This window comes from Pleurodeles waltl, chromosome 2_1 (genome assembly GCF_031143425.1).
Source record: "Pleurodeles waltl isolate 20211129_DDA chromosome 2_1, aPleWal1.hap1.20221129, whole genome shotgun sequence".
In the NCBI taxonomy this organism is placed as follows: domain Eukaryota; kingdom Metazoa; phylum Chordata; class Amphibia; order Caudata; family Salamandridae; genus Pleurodeles; species Pleurodeles waltl.
The window spans coordinates 284,243,489-284,264,161 of record NC_090438.1 but is presented as its reverse complement, the minus strand read 5'-3'; the positions used below and the strand labels follow the sequence as shown (position 1 = coordinate 284,264,161).

Here is a 20,673-nt window from a genome sequence, read left to right as displayed (position 1 = left end):
TATAAATATGGGCCTCAGTCTTATCTACACCAGTAACAGTTTCTGGGGATGGGCGGAGGGGCCACGCCCTTCCAATTATTTGTGAAATGCATGGTAATTGAAAAAAGAAATTACCATCTAATTTACAGTATGCTTAAACCATTCACTTTAATGGCTTGCCCAGTCCTTTTCCAAAAGGGATGTCAGGAACTTTAAAATAGGCACATACACTAGTGCTCAGGTGCCAGTTGGCAGCAGTCAATGTTAAAGCAGGGTTCAGACTGACATTCTGCAAGTCCAGTTCTGCAATACTTGGGGGTCCTTTTAGACCACCCTCAAATGATGCCCTAAAGCATTACCTTCTCAAGCAGGCCCGGGCGTGTTCACCATCAATCCTGTACTCCTGGGGTTGCTTGTCAATTTTCATCTGCCTCTCACCACCCATCCCTTTCCAAGTTATCACAGGGTGATGAGTTGGGAAGGGAGGGGTTGCAGCATGTGCAAGAGGGCCTGACATCATGGAGAGGAAGCACAGCTAACTGTTGGTTATGGTGTACAGTACTTCCAGTGCAGTTCGACACCAACCGGACATTAAGGGCCTCATTGCAACCCTGGCAGTCTTCAGACCACCAGGATCGCAGTGGCAATCTGACTGCCCCCAAATTAGGTCCGACAGTTTTGGTGGCGGTCTGACCACCACATTAAGACTGTGGCAGTTGCATCACAGTCAGACCGCCAGCACCACCAGTTTCCCTCCACATGAGGGACTGGCGGTGCTGGCGGTCTCAATCCTCTAGGGAAGCACTACAAGCAGTGCAGCCCTGGGGATTTTGACCCTTCTCTCCACCAGCTTTTGCATGGCAGTAGCTCACTGCCATGTAAATGCTGGTGGAGGTGGGGTGCAGGGGGCCCCATGAGGGCCCAAGCACTTGGCATGGGCAGTGCAGGGCCCACTGTGGCCAGCCCCATCATGCTGTTCACTGTCTGCTTTGCAGACAGTGAACAGCGGAACGGGTGCTGGTGCACCCTGCGCACCTCAGCATTGCAGCCAGCTCATTTATGAGCTGGCGGCAATGTTGTGGGCTGTTTCCCGCTGGGCCAGCAGGCAGAAACAATGTTTCCTCTTGCTGACCCAGCGGAAAACTCTTAATGGGGCCCACGGGAAGGCGGCTGCACTGGCGTCAACCTGACCGCAGGAGTTTGGTGGACGGCCTTTTCCGTCCACAAACTCGTAATGACCTCCTAAGACTGTTTGGATAAGTGATCTTGAATTCTCTTGTCGCTCCTTCAAGGTCTTTCCCTCTCCTTTCTCTTTCATTTGCCCCACTGTCCTTGCTTTTCCAGTCGCTGAGAATGTTTGTTAAGCTCATTTGTCCCAATGTGCATTCTGCGTCTACGAAGCAAGTTACCTAATTAAATTGAATTAGGCAACTTGCTTTCTAGACATAGAACGTACCTATTCTCTTGCTCATTTATATGTCTTATATTTAGAAAGCAGGGGGCATATTTACAATCTTTTGACGCAGGGCAGTGCCGCGAGCCTTCTTGCTGCGCTGCCCTGCATCAAAAGAAAAGGGCAGGAATGTGCCTTATCTATAAGATACCGTGCAAATCTGCCCTTTTCCCCTGCACTAGTGCACAATGGGCTGGCAGGCGCTATCGCAGGCACCCTTGCAGCATGGTGCAAGGTTGCCTGATTTGCAGGGATGATTGTCTTTGTGTAGGAAGGAATACATTCCTGCACAAAAACAATAACGAGAGGCTGCACACATAGGGAAAGGAAAACACAAAGAGAAATAAAGGTATTTCTCCTTACTGCGCCTCCCTTACGCCTCCACTGGGGAGGCGTAGGCTTTTGGCCCATTCACAAGTTTACAAATCCTTGTAAATCTAGAAATGTCCATGGGTGTTGTATGGAATCATCTACTGCAACACCTCTGGAATGCCTGTTTGATGCAGATTAAGGCAACACAGCAACTTGCGCTGCATTGCCTTATTCCATTTCTACAGGGCCATGAAAATCCATGCAAAGTGGATTTGCATGGCCTTGAAGATATGGGCATCCAGCCAGTGAGGCAAAAAAGTAATACACCAGCAGCAGAAGCCCTTGTAAATATGGCCCTGATTTTCTAATTTAATTAAGCAACTTGCTTTCTCGTTAAAGAGCGTAAAATGTGCTGGAACAGGAGCATAAATCGTAGTTGTTTCACTGTTTCTGCCAGCTAACATGATCACTGCTCTGTGCTCTGTGCACTGTAGGGAGAGGAGAGGCCAAGGATTCAATGACAATGGATTCAAACAGCTTTTTGACCTACTGACGGGCACTGTGAAAAATATGCACTGCCCGCAGCCTGAACTCCGAAGCTCTCAACAAACAGTGACAAGTAGTCTAACAAACCAAACCCAATAGGTGTTTGTACAACTAGTATTCTGAGCTCGCATATTTTAAAGTGCTTTTAGAAAATAGTTTTGGTGCAATAAAATAGTTGCCTAAGATCACACAATTTAAGTGGCCAAGCCATGATTTATACCGAATTTTGGTTTCATTTTGTACAAATCTGCCACTAAATGGGTATCTATCTGTCTTTCATCATGCTAAAGCTTTGTTTTTAACCTCAGTATGCACCTTTTATGTAGTGCAAACTCGACCATAAGGTATTGAGGCACTTTACATGAGCACTGATTACACTACACACCATTAATTTTTTATAGACACATAGGAGATTAAGTGATTTTTCCTGAATCATAGGATGCTCAGCCAACACAGAGAATTGAACCTGGTTCCCGAGTTCCAGAGTAACCAGCTCTGGCTGTAACACTACATTCTGGGTAACGGGAGGGTGGCAGGCTGAAGCCAGTATAAGAGCTATACGCCAGGCATTTATTGACCATGAAAGGGGGATCAGAGCATACCACGGTGATAGGATGACCCTACCTTTCCTTATTCTGTTACCTACTGTACATTTTCCCAGCAGCAATATTGAAACTGGAAATCAGTTGTTAGTCGGGCGCACCTTAAGGCTCATGTGGTCTGGCGCGCTTATGTAAAATGGTCCATAAGGAAGTATTGTGCATATATCTTCTTACAATAGGAGAAATTGGTTGTGATTGGGCTCCCTGGAGGACCATGGGCCTCTCCAAATCACGGCAGGTAATGCAGCTTTTTCACTGAAAAGAGAATGTGCTGCAGTGCTTTATTTGTAAATAAAAAGGTGCCGGTGCTCAAAGCCCTCCTCTTAAACACGTGGCTGCTGCAATTAAATGTGCGAACACGGAATACTGAGTCAGCGTAATCCTGAAGCCATCTCGGGCCTCTTTAATGAATTTAGAGCTGGTCCCTGCCCCTTCAGCTCACTATTGCAGCGTTCTGCTTTCTCCTATCGTGGCGCTTTTTCATTTTTCTCTTCCTCCCTCTTTCCCATGTGTTTTTGTTTTGCTCGCAGCAAATGCTTGGGGCAGAAGAATAAGCACCGCCCTAAAAAATAAGTGCCTGTGCTCTGCACCGGAAACAACAAGCACAAATTAAGCACTGATGTGCTGTAAGGTAGAGCAGAGGTCTCCAAACTTTTTAATGCCGCGCCCCCCAGTTGAAAAATAAAAATCATTGGGCCCCCCTCAGAATTTTTCACAATTATTCTATAAACATGGCAATGTTTAAATATGTCTAAACCTATTTAAACATTGCAGTTAAGTACTGTTACCTTTTTAAAACTGCAATAACATGCTTCTGCTTAAAACAAAAGCCTGTTATCTGTATAATATTTATTTTGGCCAGAGTCTGGGGCCCCCCTTGGGATCACTTCAGGCCCCCCTAGGGGGGCCCGCCCCCCAGTTTGAAGACCTCTGAGGTAGAGGTATGTATCCTTGTGCTCCCACTAATATCTGCCTTGGAATTTCACTGCCACCAGATCCTGTACCTTTCATTGTGCAGATTGAGTAGCTCATCAGCCAATCAGAATGAAGTGTTCTGGCATTGCACAAGGAGCAATTTTGTAAAAGTAGGTGTGATTGTATGGTATCGTATGTGTCTGTGTCTGACTGCTGGTGCAATCGTTTGCACTAGGAAAAATGTATGTAACACGTCTGATGCCCGCTCCACTGTATATGCCAATAAACCAATCATGCAGTAACAGTCACGACTAGTGACCCGGTGTGTGTGAAGGAGATGCGGTGGGCAGGGTGTGCTTGGAGTGTCATGAGTTTGGCACTGCTTTCAAAAAGGTGGAAGATGCCATCGTGGTTTGAAAGCGATATATCCTATATAGGAGCCAGGTAAACCCGATGCATTGTAAACAGACACCTTCTCAGTATGTTTTTCAAAAGAGACTTCACTGAAAGAACAAATGGGGTGCTCTACACTCCCCCACGCCGGCTCATCTGCATGTGATGTGAATGCGCCGTTGAAGTGTGATCATGAATTCTAGAGGCACTCTGGCCTTGGGAGTCACGCATCACAGATGGGTGGATGGATGGGCCGGCAGTGCGTGGGCGCTGGGTCCGGCTCCTCTGCTCCGGACTAATTTTTGACGTTGAAGTAGTCGAAAGGGCACGTCTGCGCTGGGCTCGGGGTGGCCTGTTGGATCCCATTCTTCTGCTAGATATCCAAACATGGTATGGCTTTCCAAGTGGGATTACAGTAGTGATCCCCGGGGAGGGGTGTGGACGGCTGCCTCTATCGCTCTATTTATAACTCACGTAAATGTGTGACACCCATTGCTGCCTGTTATTGTCAGCGGAAAGAGAGTGGGACCAGCTGCGCGTGCCTTCCCTCCTCACCAGCCATGGCTTACCAAAGACATACAGGTAACTGATTACTAAATAAAACACTTTTTATTGACATTAATCAACTTGTTCTTGAAAGGGTTTCTGTTTTGAGTACAGCGCAACAGAGAAACTGAACTGCTTACATGAAAATATGTAAACAGCTTACTAGATGTCTTGCTGAAAGAACCTCATAAACTGAAAGCCGAGGAAGCAAAAGTTTAATAGTTTGTGATTCCAGGGACAGAGAGCAAGCCTTTAAATGAAAATACAAGGAACGCATTTTTTTATGTAGTTTAGGAGAAATGTGTTTTATCGATTAATAATATGCGATAGACTCAACACGAGGCTTTTGATTGTTCATAAATCAATTTTAATTGTTCGCAACCTGAGACCAGATTAACTGGTGCAAAAAAACCTCTTTGCACCAGTCGGTGAGTGTAAATCTTTTGAAACTGTTGGTTGAAACAAATGTTGGTGCAAAATGGCAATGCACATATGCAAAGTGTATGTAGTCTGTAGCTATCCTAACCAGTGTGAGGTAGTATTTTACATGTTAAGTGATGCAGAGTGGGGACACCCATTTGGTTGTATTTGAAAATACAAATATTTGAAAGCGGCCCGCTTTGTATCTCGTCCTTTAGAGATCACCTCCCTGGAAGGAGACAAAGCCTAACTTTAATTCACTAATGGCTCCTCATCTTCCACAAACCACTTGACAAACAAAAGCCCTTTTCCCATCTTTGCTTGTTTTACATTCACTGCTGATTTACGGAATGCACTTTTGGACGTTTGTAGCTTCTTAAACACCACACGTTTGCACAGGGACCCCCCTGCTTGCAAGCACTCAAGTTATCAGGAGCAGCACTCCTCCAGGCACAATGCCAAGGTGCCTCCAACATGTGGTACAAAGAAGCAGCTCAAACAGTCACATCCAGAGCGGAAGGACCACATCTGTGCTTGACGACAGGTCTACGGCGAGGCGATTAGCATGGTATAACTGGTTCTTCATAACAGTAGTATGCGCAAGCAAGGAGGGGTAGGATGCCACCAGTACAGCACTTCCAAAGAACTTGATGGCCATGGCACGTGAGCAGGTCACCTAAGCACACCTACTTCCTTCTGATCTTTCTTATGAGTAACCTCTTTTCTCTAGTTCCAAAGTTCTTTGTTTTAGCCAGAATTAGGGCACACAAGTAATCTCCAGTTTTTCTTGAGAACATGCAAGAACACTGGATTCGTCATTGAGATTGCAAAGGAACATCATGAGCTTACTGGCTCCTAATGCACTGCATGATGGATATTGCAAAAATCTCCATGTGACAGGACCAGGTTATCTTAAATCTGGTTATGTTGTTTCTGCTTCTGGTGAATTGAAACCATTAATATTTGATCGAATTAGAAGACTCATTGGCATCATCACTCAAGGCTCAATGATTATCCGCAAGATGTTACCATTTCTGGTCGTCGGGGTGAGGATAGGAGCTGTGTGTCGGGTTTTAAATATTATTCTATAACGCATGAATGTATAGTTCAAAAGATTACATTAAAAGGACATACTGATAAACTGTCAGGATTTGTATTGAAGGACGGTGTATAGCACTCGATACAGTGCTTGGCGCAAGCCAGTAAGATCTGGACACAGCTCATACTCACATGTGGAAAGTTTGGGGCATATTTATAATAATGACAGACACCAGCACTACAAGCTGGGAATGCATCAGATTCCATGGGTGTTGTGTGGGAACACCTACAGCCACACCCATAGAATGCCCCTTTCACTCAGAGTAATGCATGAGAGGGGGGCATATTTACAAGGCCATGAAAAGCCACACGAGGTGGCTTTGCTGTGGCCTCATAAAATTGGGCTGGCACACAGCGCCCCCGGAGTGTAAAAAAAAGTGATTCTTCGTTGGCGCGAAGAGCGTGTAAACATGCCCCTTTGTTTCTTGTCCATGCACTTGACTTGGGTGTACCCTGCGGAACCTGATGTGGAAACGCTGAGCAAACATGATCATAAAGTGAATACATACTTTAGAAATTACGTTTTCCACATAGGAAGTTGGACTTCCTCTGCTCTGTAACATAGTCTTTGCAGAAACTCCATGGGGTGAAAGTCCACATCCTGTGGCAAGCGCACTAAATATCAGTTGATATCAAAAAGCCTGTTCGTCTTTGTCAGCAATTGTGACTCAACTGGCTAATGTCATGATTAGAAATGAAATTCCACAGTGCAGGGGTGGGCTCTGTGCACACCACGGGCGACAGTCTGTCTGGGGAGAGACCCTTGAGGATAATTTAGAAACAGCCATCAGCAATATCAATAGCTCTGGCTTTCATTTTAAGTTCTGGCTGAAAACATTAAACAAAAAACTGAAACAAAAAAAGAAAAAGCTATTATTCTTTGTTGTATACTGTGCACTTATGAAAAAATATAGGACCACTTGTGCAAATCTTTTTTTTGTTTGCAAATGGCCTGATTTGCAAAATCAGGCTTTTTGCAAACTCAAAAAGGCATTTTTGTATGGACCAAGCCCAAATTGTGATTCGGTAACCTGTTACCAAATCACAATTTGGGATTGATATTTGGAAGGGGCGTGATTAAGGCATCTCTTCCTAATCCTAATTCACATTGGTATGTACAAATGTTTTGCGACCAAAATGCAGTCACAAAACATTCGCATTTTACCACCAACTCAAAGTTGGTAAGGCGCCGCCAAGGGGCACCTTCCCCTTTGAGAATGATTGTAAAACATTGTTTAAGAATAAAAGTGGCCCCACGGGCTACCGACCACAAATAAAAAATGAAAAGAAAACTTTGTTTAAAAGCAGTCACAGACATGGTGGTCTGCTGACCCCAGGAGGCCACTATTCCTCTGATGTTTGCGATTCCCAGTGGGTCGCAAACTCAGACGTACCTCATTCATATTAATGAGATAAGTCTATGTGTGACCCACTGGGAATCCCAAAGAGTGTTAAGCATTATTTAGTACATTAGTGTTTGTGACTACAAAATAATGAATCACAAAAGTTCGCTATTTGGTAATTGTAAACACAAATGTTAGTACACGTAGCCCTTAATGTTTACTGATTTTTTTGTTCTCTCCAGATGTAAAATAGTCAGTCACCTATGGCATTGCGTTAATTCCATAGGAGGTGTAATGATACACCAAACAGCAAATAACAAGAACCAAAAGACTGATAATACTCCTCTGGGTGAGCCAAACCCCACTCTATGCATCGTTTAAATAAATGATAACAAGTCAGGCAGGGAGCTGCACTGTCAAGACAGACCTAAAAGAAGGGATCACATAGTTCTCCGTCAGCATCCCTCAAACAGCTGGTATCAATACTTTAAAATCATACATTACATATCGAAGGGCGCTTCTATGAAACCCACCATCCTTAGCACGAGAGATTAAAGCGCATAAGGGCTGCATGGCTATAATGAAAATGGAGCATCCTGCTTCTCAGTGTGCACTTAAACTGCTACATTTCGATCGAAAATCTTTCTGCAGTGAAAATTCAATCAAATGTCAAGCTCTCACAAAAGTCCAAGTTACTCCTAATAGCGGATGCTAGAGTGTGCATCGGAGCAGAGACCCGGGCAGTGCCCTGACCTGTTTACCGCGACTCACGTTCCACAAAATGAAGGTCAGTAACCCAACTTGCATGGCACGGGGCCCATGCATACAGTACCGTCTCCAATGCAGCACAGTGCTGCTGAGTCCAGCTGACATTTCATGATGTTGTACATCCTGGTACAGCAGTCTACTGACTGCAATCCCACAGCAGTAAACAGCTGTGACCACCAGATGAATACAATAATGTGATTTGCAAGGGCCGCGGCCACTGGAAACAGTGCCAGTATCAATGTTGTGAAAGCCAAGTGGAGTCGATATGATGATATATGGTCTGGCTACATTCCCATTGTGCTGCCAATTCAATTACTAATGCAGCACAATGCTGTCGAATCCAAGTGGGTTTTTAGGATGCTGATTTGTCTGGCTACATTCCTAATCTGGTGCCACAATATTCATTCACATGCATGTGCTGCTGATTGTAAGCACACACCAGTAACCAGATTGACCATTAGATAAATGTAATAACTTCATTTGCACGAGGTAGGGCCCATTCATACAATGCCATTACCAATGCAGTACAATAGTGTTAAAGATTTGTTGTTGTGTACGGCTTGGATGCCATCTCTTCCTAGTTCCGCAGACATTATACACAAGCATGTGTCCCAGAAAGAGTCGCTTGCACAGGAGGACAGTCATGGCTTGAGGGTCGTATGTGCTTCTAAGCTCTTGGACTATAAAGAGCCCTATAGATCAAAGATGGCCACACTGACCCAACAATTCATTAGGGGAAGAAATTAAAGATCCTTGTAGACTTGACATTTAGGTTGGGCCCTGTGGGTTTCAGGAGACACCCTTGAGGGTGGACTATGGATGTGGTTTGGAGCAATATTGCACATATTGGGGCAGAACAGTGTACAGTGAGCAAGTGAACATAGTGGTTGTTTTCTGGGAGCAGATGTGGACTGTTGTTGTGTTGTGATGTAGGGGTTTAACGAGTTTTGCCTCAAAAGTTTCCCTAAACTGGAGTAGAGATAACAATAACGTGATATATAAAGGAATTGTGTTCCACATCCTGGGTATAGATTAATAGCTTGTTAGATCTCGCTTGAGTTAAAGCATGAGCTGTCACTTTGCAAGATATGTTTACCTAAAGCTCGCTTAAAGCCCACCCATTGCTTACCATTGGTTGGCTTCATCATCACTCTCATTTTATTGCTTCTCTTTTGTTAACGCATGCCAACTTCATTTTTCTCTTCTTGTGTTTGGCCCTTCGTTGGAGTACGGCTTAAGTACTGCTTCTTTGGCCAGTGTCCTTCCACTGCTCTCCTTTGTAGAGCTGTTTTTTTCTTGTTGTGGAATCACTCCATATGACTGTGTGTGTTTGCATTTTCAGACATGTCGCTTGCCCCCTCCTGCCCACCTCCCACTCTCTGACATGTTTCTTGCCCCTTGCGCCCTCCTCCTGCTGTCTGTCATATTGCTTGCCCTTCCCCTTCTCACCCTCCTCCTGCTGTCTGTCATGTTGCTTCCCTTATCCTGCTGTTCGTGTTGGCCCCACCTGCGGTAAGCAAAAAATAGCAATTATGCCCTCAGCTCTGGCTGCATCATAGCACTTTTTTTTCTAACTTTCATTTTTTTACCATCAGCTGCAGCAGTCTGTGTACCCTTTCCCACCCTAATGTCTTGTGCTGTTGCTTACCACCTCCCATCCCACAATGATGCTTGCCCCTGTTGTTGCTTTCCCCTTCCACTGTCCCATCCTGCGTTGTTGTTTGGCGCCTCCCATGTTGTTGCTTTCCCCATTCCCACTCGGCCGCCCTGTCCTGCATTGTTGTTTGCCCACTCCCACCCTGGCGCTTTGTGGCTTGCTCCCCCCACGTTGTTACTTGCCCCCTCCAGTTCAGCCAGAAAAAACACTGTTTGCACACACCATCTTGAACAAAGCTTATATACAAAAATAGTAACATTTATGATTTATTCCTATCACTAAGATTGTGAAGTTCCTTCAGCATGGATGTGGTGTGAACATACATCTTCAGGAACTAGATGAGACATGCTGAAGCATGTAGGATATACTTAAGGGGAGCCACTGATTGTGGGAGGGTATGGAACAGGGTTTTGCCAAACAGCTACCTGTGTGATGCTAAATTCCCCAAAATGTTACTTAGGCCCATATTTATACTTTTTTAGCACTGCATTTGTGCCGCTTTTTGACGCAAAAACGGTGCAAACTTACAAAATACAATGGTATTTTGCAAGTTTGCGCCGCTTTTGCGTCAAAAAATGCCGCAAATGCGGCGCCAAAAAAGTATAAATCTGGGCCCAAGTGTCATAGCACATACTGCATGAGGGTGCTATCTTATCTATTTTTTTTTGTAGTGCTGATTGGTACTATTTTTCAGTACCAACAACCTACGTAGATATAATATGAACAATAATGTACATTTCCCATCCACCTAAATTTGCCATATAGTGCAAAACAGCGTCAAATGGCACTGCCCTGGCAGCTTTGTTCTCCTGCCCACCAAGCCCCTCTGTGCACTGTCTAGCTTCTGCTGCTCTGACTTTGTGTGATGAGCCGCCCTGTTAGCATCCCTGGCAGGCCAGTATACTGGGGTCACTCAGGGTGCAGGTACGTTTTGCAAAAATAATTCAGAACCGGAGTTTTAGTAATCGAAGTGCTGTGCTGCTGTGCTGTTTATGGTCCGGGCAGCACTAAGGGTGGGTAACAATCATGCTGTGGTTTTGTAGCATTGATATTACTTGCCTAGTTTTAAACTGGAGTTTTTATCTACACAATAACGTCTACTCAAATAAAAGGGAAGATGCTAAAAATAGCTATAGAGAACGAGATTAGGCTGAAGGATATATATTCCTGACATCCACCAAGGTAAACAGCACACAGTAGTGGGTGTCCCACAGATGTTAGGAAGGGGTGGGATTTGAGTTTATAAAGGTAGTTAATTGACATGAGCTTATCAGAATCATTGTGGCTGGGGGGACGAGTCCTAGATTTGCTGGTAATCAGTACAGTGTGGTGAACTACATAAGATGAATTGACTGACGGAGGCTTGAGTAAGGCCTGCTGTGGAGACGGGTACTAAACTTTTGGTGGATATTAAGGCTGCCAGTCTGTGTGGAAGTAGATACATTGAAAAGCAAACTCCTTTCTTTAATAACCTTGAACTCCATCCACCTCTCCATGCGTTTTATGAAAAAGATTTGATAGAAACTGTCAATAAATAGATGTAAATAGATTGGCGAGTGGAGCACATGCGATGGCAACTGGGACACGTGTAGGCTAGAGGTTCCAATACACACGGGGTAACTGGAGAGGCTGAATGTCTTCTGAAGTGGTCTGTGTATAACCTGCAGGTCACATGGCACATTGCCAAAAATAGTTCGGCTGGTCAATGAACCTGCTGCAGAAAGAGAGAAGGAAGTAAAGGTGAGAGAGGGAAAGAGAGCATGTGTGGGTGTAAGAGAGAGACCACAACATATGTTCTAATCTATTTTTTGTGTTTGATAATGTGAACTTTACAAAGAAGATTTTAATGTCGGAAGGGACATTTCATACCTGTGGGACTGTACAGAGAACAGTATTATGTACCTCAGGTCCGGTTATTACAACATTACAAAACTAAGAATGTGTTAAAAAAGATAGAGGTTACCAATTTATAAGTGGACCATTACTGGAGGGTAGTGCACATATACGTTTTACAGTGCATATGTTTCACATCGCACATGTTTAAATCAGAAGTACAGGAAAGTACAGTGATTTGACCACAGTTTAGGGTGACCAGGCGTGACCAGGCGTCCCGTTCTTCCATCATCTGTCCCTGCAAATTTAACTGATTTCAATTCACGTCCCGGTTATTGAGGGGTGTCAAGTAAATAGATGCAGGCATGCTTTTATGTGTTCCAATACACAATTAGGGTCAAGCCTTAATTTAATCAACTCATATGACTCGCTGTGTAAAAATTGCATTTCATTTATACTCCTTAGTGTCTCTTTTTCTGTTGGCGAGCTCTTTCTTAAGTCATTCTGTGGCCCTCAGTCAAACCAAAAGTCATAGTCCTACTTCTATGTTTATGAAATGTCCTAGTTTTTGGTTTTTAAAATCTGGTTATCCTAACACAATTACACCATTTTTGTGCTGAAACCGAGAAAATACCTGGTCTGCAGGCTCCAACGGCAAAATGTTTTTACATTGGAAGTTTCTCCTCAGATTGTGAGGTAGAATGCAAGAGTTTGTGAGCAATTAACATCTCAACTGTTCACCTGTTGCCCCCCCAGCAATAGAAAAAGGTGACTTCCAACACTGCCAGAATTATTAGGAAGAAGAAATGTATAAAAAATAATATTGTCCAAACATGTTAAGGGAAGGTAGAACAGATACATTGAGGACTCAAAGCACATTACCTGCTTCCCCTTATGAAAGCATCAACATGCATGGAGGGGTGCCATGTGCTTTACTCATTCACTCCGACTGAACTGCTGTCTCCCTCCTAAAAACAGAAGAACTGGACAACATTGGTGTTTACCCTCCTTACCCCCTTCCCTTCACAGCAATGATATTTTGAATTTGTCTCTGTGTGTTTCTGCAAAGTAGACAAGATAAAACTTACCTCATGGCAGATGAAGAGCAGACTTTTACACTGTGAAAAGTTCCTGCAGCAGGTCCTTATACGGTCATCAGATCAGATTTCAGTATGTGTCAATCACTGCCTTTATCTGCCCTTTGTGGTGGACAGAAAGGAAGGGTCAATCTAGTGGTTCCCAACCTGTGGTCCGGGGACCCCTCAGGACGTCTGTGACTGCTTAGAATATTATATAATATTCGCAGACTAGGTAGTAAAAATTCAGTGGAGGTCCCCGGGTTCCAGAATTGATAGAGTAGGGGTCCACAGAAGTCAAAAGGTTGCAAACCACTGCTTTAGAGGTTTGGGGGAGTAGGCTGTGACCGCCTCCGAATCTAGGTGAAATGAGGCACATACTGCCACACGCAACTAACAACCTATTAAAGCACGTATTCGATTTGGGGTGGTACCAGAACCCTCCCTCATCCCACCCTCCCCAAGATGTACCTTGATGACTGATCATAAATTGCTCGCAGCTAACCAGTGAAAATGTAATTAACAGTCATACTCAGAGTCCTAGATGGGGGTCAGCATGCCTACACCACCACCCACACAAGTCATCAGTCAACATTAACCCGCTACAGAACATACCTAAGTAGAACTCATAAAGCCTTCAACAATGAGCAGATATGCCTACAGACAGATATCATAGCTCTCCAACATCACCCAATACCATAGTTAATAAAACACATACAAAGGACAATGCAAAAGTAAGATAACCTGGTTCGTACGTCAGCATCTTGGTTAGACCTTCAGTCACACCCAACAAAACGACATGTGTAATTATCAACAACAAAACATGAATTATTCTCTACAAAACAATACCAGGCTCCTGTCCGCGATGGAATTCTTGAATTCAAGATGAGAATGGACTGAACCCTTGGTGCTGAAAAACCATACGAGTGGCAGATTGCATGTCATATAAATACATATGAAATAACATAACATATACTGCATGTGTGTAACGATGCACGGTGATCTTTTACCTACCATTTATGAAGAATATCACTCATTATATATGGGGTAAATGTGACTTTTAAAATAGTGATTCGTGCTAGGGTGATGTCCCGCACACCTCGGGTACATCCAAACTACAGCAGGATTTTTGGTGATTCACGATATGTAATATAATCTGTTGTTGGATGCGACACCATTTTCCTTGGTACTCAGTGTGAATAACATTGGTAAACAGTTTTGTGGTATGCAGGTGTAAACTCGAGTGTGCCAGGATGTGCCCTTTTTAGCGGTCACAGCTTTAGGAGCCCTTTGAATGTCAGGGATCCGGAGGGGAGTGCCACTGCAGGGAGATTCATAGCACCGAGGTACCTCTGCCCACTGTGATACTTGAGATTTCCATTGGCATTGCTTTGGGTACTTCAGGCTCATTGGAACATTCCTGGCAAGCCAAAAAAGACAGAGTTTAAAAGTCACATGTTTGTGCTAATCCCTTCACATTACTCTATACTCCTCGGATAATTTTGTGACGTGTAGCTTGGGTCTCAGCTAAACCAGTGCTGGTGCACGACCAACTACCATTGGCCAAGGTTCTGGGCCCAGTGCCTCGACTATAAAATGGCCGCTTCGTGCTGCTCGTCGTGTGTCACTGCACTTTGTCTGCCTAGTGATTGTTCTTCGTTCTGTGGGATATGCACTTGTGCCCATGCTCGTGGAGGACTGGGGGTTCACCTGCTCTTCGAAGGAGAGGGGGGCTCGAGGGACAGCAGTAAGCCCGAGCTCAATGCTGCTCCAGCTGAGTGTCAGGCTTCACGCTGTGAAGTCAGGCAGCAGTGATCAGTGAACGGAAAGAGAGAGAGCCCTTAACTCCACTCTATCATTGGACTGTTTGGCTGCCTTTTGCTTGTCTAAGTAGCAGTGAAGTAAATGTAAGAAGTGTTACTCATTTCTACATACCTACACGTAGCAAACAAGCAAGCAAAGAGATAAACTAAATGATAAAAATAACTGTGATAATGCCAAAAATACAAGACGACAGAGTAGATATCCTGCCTTCGTTAGAGGCAAGGAAAAAGCCTGTCCGTTCAATAATGCTTCCATTTTCTTACGATAATGGCATTACTCCTAATCCTACTCCCTCGCCTTCCTTTTAAACCAATGAGGCCTCCCGCCTCCCCCTAGACTCTCCCTTTCCCTTTTAAACCCCCCCCCCACCCTTATCTCCTCCTGTACAAAAACCAAGCCCAAGCAGCAACTCGGACAGTCCGTACCGGGAGGGTGGGAGGGAACGGAAAAGGAAGGCGAGGGAGTAGGACTAGGAGTAATGCCATTATCGTAAGAAAATGGAAGCATTACCTCCCGTCCCTCCCTCGCCTTCCTTTTAAACCAATGAGACGTAGCAAGAAAAACACAGGAGACGGACACAGAGTTGCAAGAACTTTTATTCATATCCTGCACCAAGGACACCAAAACACCCTACCCCTATTATCTCATAGAGGATAAGACTCGGTGCCCTAAAACCGACTCCAAATTACCCAAGTCCGAAAGCCTATAATGACGCACAAACGTCAAAGGTGAAGCCCAAGTGGCGGCCCTGCAAATTTCCACCACGGAAGTCCCCTGAAGTTCGGCCACCGTAGCCGCCATACCTCTGGTAGACCGACCCTGAATCCCTTGAGGAGGAACCACCCCTTTCAAGGAATAGGCCAACAAAATCAAAGATCTCACCCACCGACTCAAGAAAGCTGTGGAAGGTTTCTCACCTTTACGTGCCAGACCGAAATTAACAAAAAGTGAATCCCCCTTACGAAAAGGAGCCACCACCCGCAGGTACTCCAAGAAAGCCCTGCTTACATCCAACGATTGCAAATGGACCTCCTCCCTAGAGGAGGGCTCTGGACAAAATGAAGGAAGAATAACCTCCTGACGGGAATGGAACGAAGAATTGATCTTTGAAATAAAGGAAGGCACTGGTACCAGAACTACCCTATCGGGAAAAACCTTACAAAAAGGAAATGAACAGGCCAAGGCCCCTAATTCCCACAACCGACGAGCCGAAGTAATGGCTACCAAAAAGAACGTCTTCAAAGACAGATGGCGCAAATCACAGTCCCCCAATGGTTCAAATGGGGCCTCCGTCAAAACATCCAAAACCAAAGAAAGATCCCATGAAGGAAAAGAACGAACCGGGCGAGGAAATAAATTACCCAGACCTTGAAAAAATCTAGGCATCAGGTGCCCTTCATCCTTAAGATTACGCCATGGACCTCTGAATGCCTGAATCGCCGCCCACTGTACCCTCAGAGATGCTACCGACAAACCCAATTGTGCACCGTCCTGCAGGAACTGCATCACTTCAAAGATAGACGCGCAGGTAGGATCCAACTCATGATTCAAACACCAAGAAGAAAAAACCCGCCACTGTCTACCATAGGAAAGTAAAGTGGAACGTCGCCTGGAAGCCAGTAATGTTGAACTCAAAGCAACCGGTACCCCCAGACCCGTCAAGCCTCGTCGTTCAACTTCCAGGCCGTCAAGTGCAACCTCCTCAACGACACCACTGGGAAGCAGGGAAACTCCAGGGGAGACGGACAAAGAGGAAGAGACCACATCCTCCCGTCTGCCATCAGCCTTAACAACGGGAACCAATTCGCCCGCGGCCAAAGTGGCGCAATCAGGATAACCCTGGATCCCAGATCCCTCACCCTCAACAGAAACGCCCTGAGAAGTTGAAACGGAGGGAATGCATACAAAAGACCCCTCGGCCAAAGACATGACATCCCGTCCACCTCCCAGGCCTGGGGACACCGAAACCGGGAGCAGAAGCGATCCAACTTCGCATTCTCTGCGGACGCAAACACATCCAGCACTGGAAGCCCCCAAAGCAGAACCAGATGCAGAAACAGAGACTTCCGGAGGGAGAAAAGTTGAAAGGAAGGAATCACCCTGCTCAGTAGATCCGCCCGAACATTGACCACCCCCCGAATGTACGTAGCCCTGAGAGAAGGAACCCACTCCTGAGCCCACACAAAAATCTCCCTGGCTAGACTGAACAGAGCCCTTGACCTGGTCCCTCCTTGACGGTTGACATAAGCTTTGGCCACTAAGTTGTCTGTCCGAATAAGAACCGCCTCCCTCCTCAGGGACCCCTGGAAATGGACCAGAGCCAGAAAGACCGCTCTCAATTCGCGCCAATTCGACGACCGACTCGCCTCCCGAGGTGACCAAAACCCCTGAACCTGAGCCGATCCCATCCACGCCCCCCAACCGGAGAGGCTGGCATCCGTAGTCACCACCACGGGTCTCAGAGGTGACAAAGAAACCCCTACCCGAAGATGATCTGCATCCAACCACCATTGCAATTCCCTGTGAATCACCCCGGTCCCCTGAACCCTGTCCTTCAGAGAACCGGACCCCGGCGCCCACCTTCTCAAGAACCACGTCATCAAGCACAGGAGATGGAAACGCGCCCAAGGAACCAGAAATATCACCGACGCCAAATGACCCTGCAGACGTAACCATAGAAGAGCTCGTGGTGCGGTCATTAATACCACCTTCTTTACCAAGGACTGGAGAACACCCAACCTCTTCTCTGACACCGTCACTAAGCCTAGAAGAGTCTGAAATCGAGCCCCCAGAAAACCCAGATCCTGGGACGGAACTAAATCTGATTTCTCCCAGTTGATTAAAAACCCGTGGTTTTGCAGGACCCCCAGAACTCGGGCCACCTGTTTCTGCAACAGGACCCGTGACTGAGCATGAATCAAGATGTCGTCCAGATATGGATGAATAAACACCCCCTCTGAATGTAGCAAAGCCACCAGGGGGGCCAGCACCTTCGTGAAAATTCGAGGAGAAGATTTTAGACCGAAAGGAAGAACGCAAAACTGGTAGTGTTCCTGATCCACAGCAAACCTCAGGAACCTCTGAGAATACCTCGCCACAGGCACGTGCAGGTAAGCATCCTGCAGATCCAGCGACACTAGAAAGTCCCCTTGCCTGACCAATGGAAATATAGTCTGAATAGACAGCATGCGGAAATGCACCGTCCTGATCCAAGCATTCACATCCTTCAGATTGAGCACTGGGCGAAACCCCCCTGAAACTTTCTGTACAAGAAACAAGACCGAATAAGTGCCCTAACCTCGTTCCTCCAGCGGAACGCGGGAAATGGCCCCTTTGACTAGCAAGTCCCGAACTCCGTCCAATAACGCTCTTCTCCGTGACCCCCCTGAAGACAGAGGGGAGGGACGTACCCCTGAATCTGGAGGTACTACCCCAAAATCGATGACATAACCATTGGCCACAATGTCTAGTACCCAACGATCGTTGACACTCTCCTCCCAAGCTGAAAGAAAGTGACTCAGCCTTCCCCCAACCGGCCCTATGCCAGGCCACAGTGATTGTCAGGACCCCTTCTTGAACCCACCCCAGTTCGTAGGAGCTGACTTCTTAGGAGAAAAACGTGGTTGAAAACGCCGTTTTCTAAATTAAAAGGATTTGGAATCCCTATTCGGAGAAGAACGGGAATGCTTCTTCCACCCCTTATTGGAAGTAGAAAGCCCTTTATAAGGCAAGGCATGCTTCCTTTCTTTAAATGCCTTGGAAAGCATAGATGGCAACTGCTCCCCAAACAGGCTACGACCTTCAAACGGCAGTCTCAGCAAGGCCGCCTTTTCCCCTGGGTCAGCTTTCCATGAACGCAACCAGAGGGACCTACGAGCCCCAATCAAAGCACCCGAGGCCAGAGCCGAAGTACGGACCACATCCGATGACACATCCGCCAACAATCTGGCCTGCTGTACCATACCAGCCAGGAGCTCTGAACATTCTGCCCCTTCCTGAACAGCCACCGCCAGCTTATCAAAGTCTTGCACCAACGACTGGGCCGCATAAGCCGAATATATACCAGCCCTTAGTGCCAGATTCTCAGCGGCAAACGCCCTTTTAAGACCTGAATCCACTTTACGGTCCGTGGTATCCGTTGGCACACAGTCCTCCGGATTCACTGCCGTTTTGCCAATCAGGGTAGCCAGAATTGAATCCAGGCTGACCGAAGGAGGTAACACCTCCTCCCCCTCAAGCAAATATAGTTTCTTCAGGAAGCGTGGAACCTGAGCTTTATCCACATCCTTCCATTCATGAAATACCATATCCTTCACAGGTCCCTGAAAAGGCATGGCAAACTTGGCAGGCGTCTGATATTGTGGAAATAAGTGAGAATCAGAGTTTGAAGGTTGAAACACTGGGAAACCCAAATTGTCCCGAACATGTGCCATCACCTCCCACATTTCTTCTCTGGATACATATTTACCCCCAGATGACGTAGAAGGGGCCTCATCACCCTCACTATCTGATGAGGACTTCCGTGCAGCAGCCGACGTATGAGAATTTTAAGACTGACCAGTCCTGGCCACCCCTGCTTGAAGAGCCCTGGTAACAGCCACCTCAATCATCTCCTGCACTTCATCTCTAGACATGAGGGGAGTACCCCTATCCGGTAATTGTGAGCCCCCAGGAGTGGAAAGTCCAGCAGCACCCTCCTCCTCCGAGGAGGAAGAGGAGACAATCCTCCGTCTCTTTGCCGGAACCTTAGGCATGTCACTATCCAAAAATACACTGATCAACCCCTAAAATGCATTCTCCCTATATAGAGAACGTCCTAGGAATCCACCAATCCTTTAAAAGGTCAAACATAACTGCCCCCATCATAAAACAGCGGGCAGAACGCCCGTCCTACCTGAACCTTCCAAAAATCGCCGTTCCGCAGCTCCCCGCCGCTCTGCAGCGCGGAAACCCGGAAATCGACGCCCCAGCCACAGAGGGCCGGCTGACCCCGTCAGCCGGCCCTCAGTCCGCGTTTTCCTGAGCAGCCCGGCTGCTCGTCACAGGACGCGACCAGCTGCAGCACTCCTCGCGGAGCTCCGCGTCCCGAGGAGTGCCTCCATCGTAGACCTCCAGGCCCCGCCATGCAGGTAAGGGAAAAAGAAAACGTCTAGCGTGGGCTAGACAAAAGAAACAGGAGGAGATAAGGGTGGGGGGGGTTTTAAAAGGGAAAGGGAGGGTCTAGGGGGAGGCGGGAGGCCTCATTGGTTTAAAAGGAAGGCGAGGGAGGGACGGGAGGTAATGCCATATGTATCTCATAGGCTGATGTACAGAGATATTCAACCTTACAGCTACTCGTTTCCTAGTGCACAAAACAAGGTTAGTTATTTTTGGCTACTAAAACTCTAAGTCTAAGGCAGTCATTTGTCAATGTCATAAGAACTAACCATGCCTAGAAGTTCACAGGCACCTCTTTGCAATATGCGCATTTCTCATTTAAAAGCTATTGAGGATCTTAACGTGTGAGCTGCAAGTTACCCAGGAAGATATACAACTAAGATTTGAACCTAACATACCCAGGGTAACACATGGGCTGTGCAGAAGTAATGCTGCTACTAAACTGTAAAACTATGACAAGGCGCATGTGCAAAAAACTGCACAATCTCTTTGTGTATGGACATATTTGTGATGGATTGAGTGCCTACACATTTGTAGTTTTTTACATGGAACTTGTTACCACAGCATTGATAGTAACATCACTGTGTCTTCTGCGCAGGGATGCACAAGTCCTCTCACTTTCCCGAGGGTAGTGCTTAAAGTCATAGTTTTGCTCGAGGCAAAGGTGTCTCTAGGGGTGTGCCTAGGCCACCCAGCACCTGCAGTACTGGGGTTCACCCGGCCATCTGTATGGGGTATGTTCAAGGCCTTG

At 46.2% G+C, this 20,673-nt stretch overlaps 1 protein-coding gene across 3 annotated transcripts in view; it reads left to right on the top strand.

Moving 5' to 3' along the window:
- FHL1 (four and a half LIM domains 1) overlaps positions 1 to 20,673 on the top strand; it is a 292,568-nt gene that overhangs the window by 210,198 nt on the left and 61,697 nt on the right. The window contains exon 1 of one of the 3 annotated variants that reach the window (XM_069212480.1): positions 4,395 to 4,782. The exons of the other annotated variants lie outside the window; for them this stretch is intronic. Coding sequence (XP_069068581.1) covers positions 4,761 to 4,782 — 22 coding nt within the window. The 5' untranslated portion in view covers positions 4,395 to 4,760. Of the gene's footprint in view, positions 1 to 4,394; positions 4,783 to 20,673 lie in introns of those variants that run through there. 3 annotated transcript variants of the gene reach the window in all.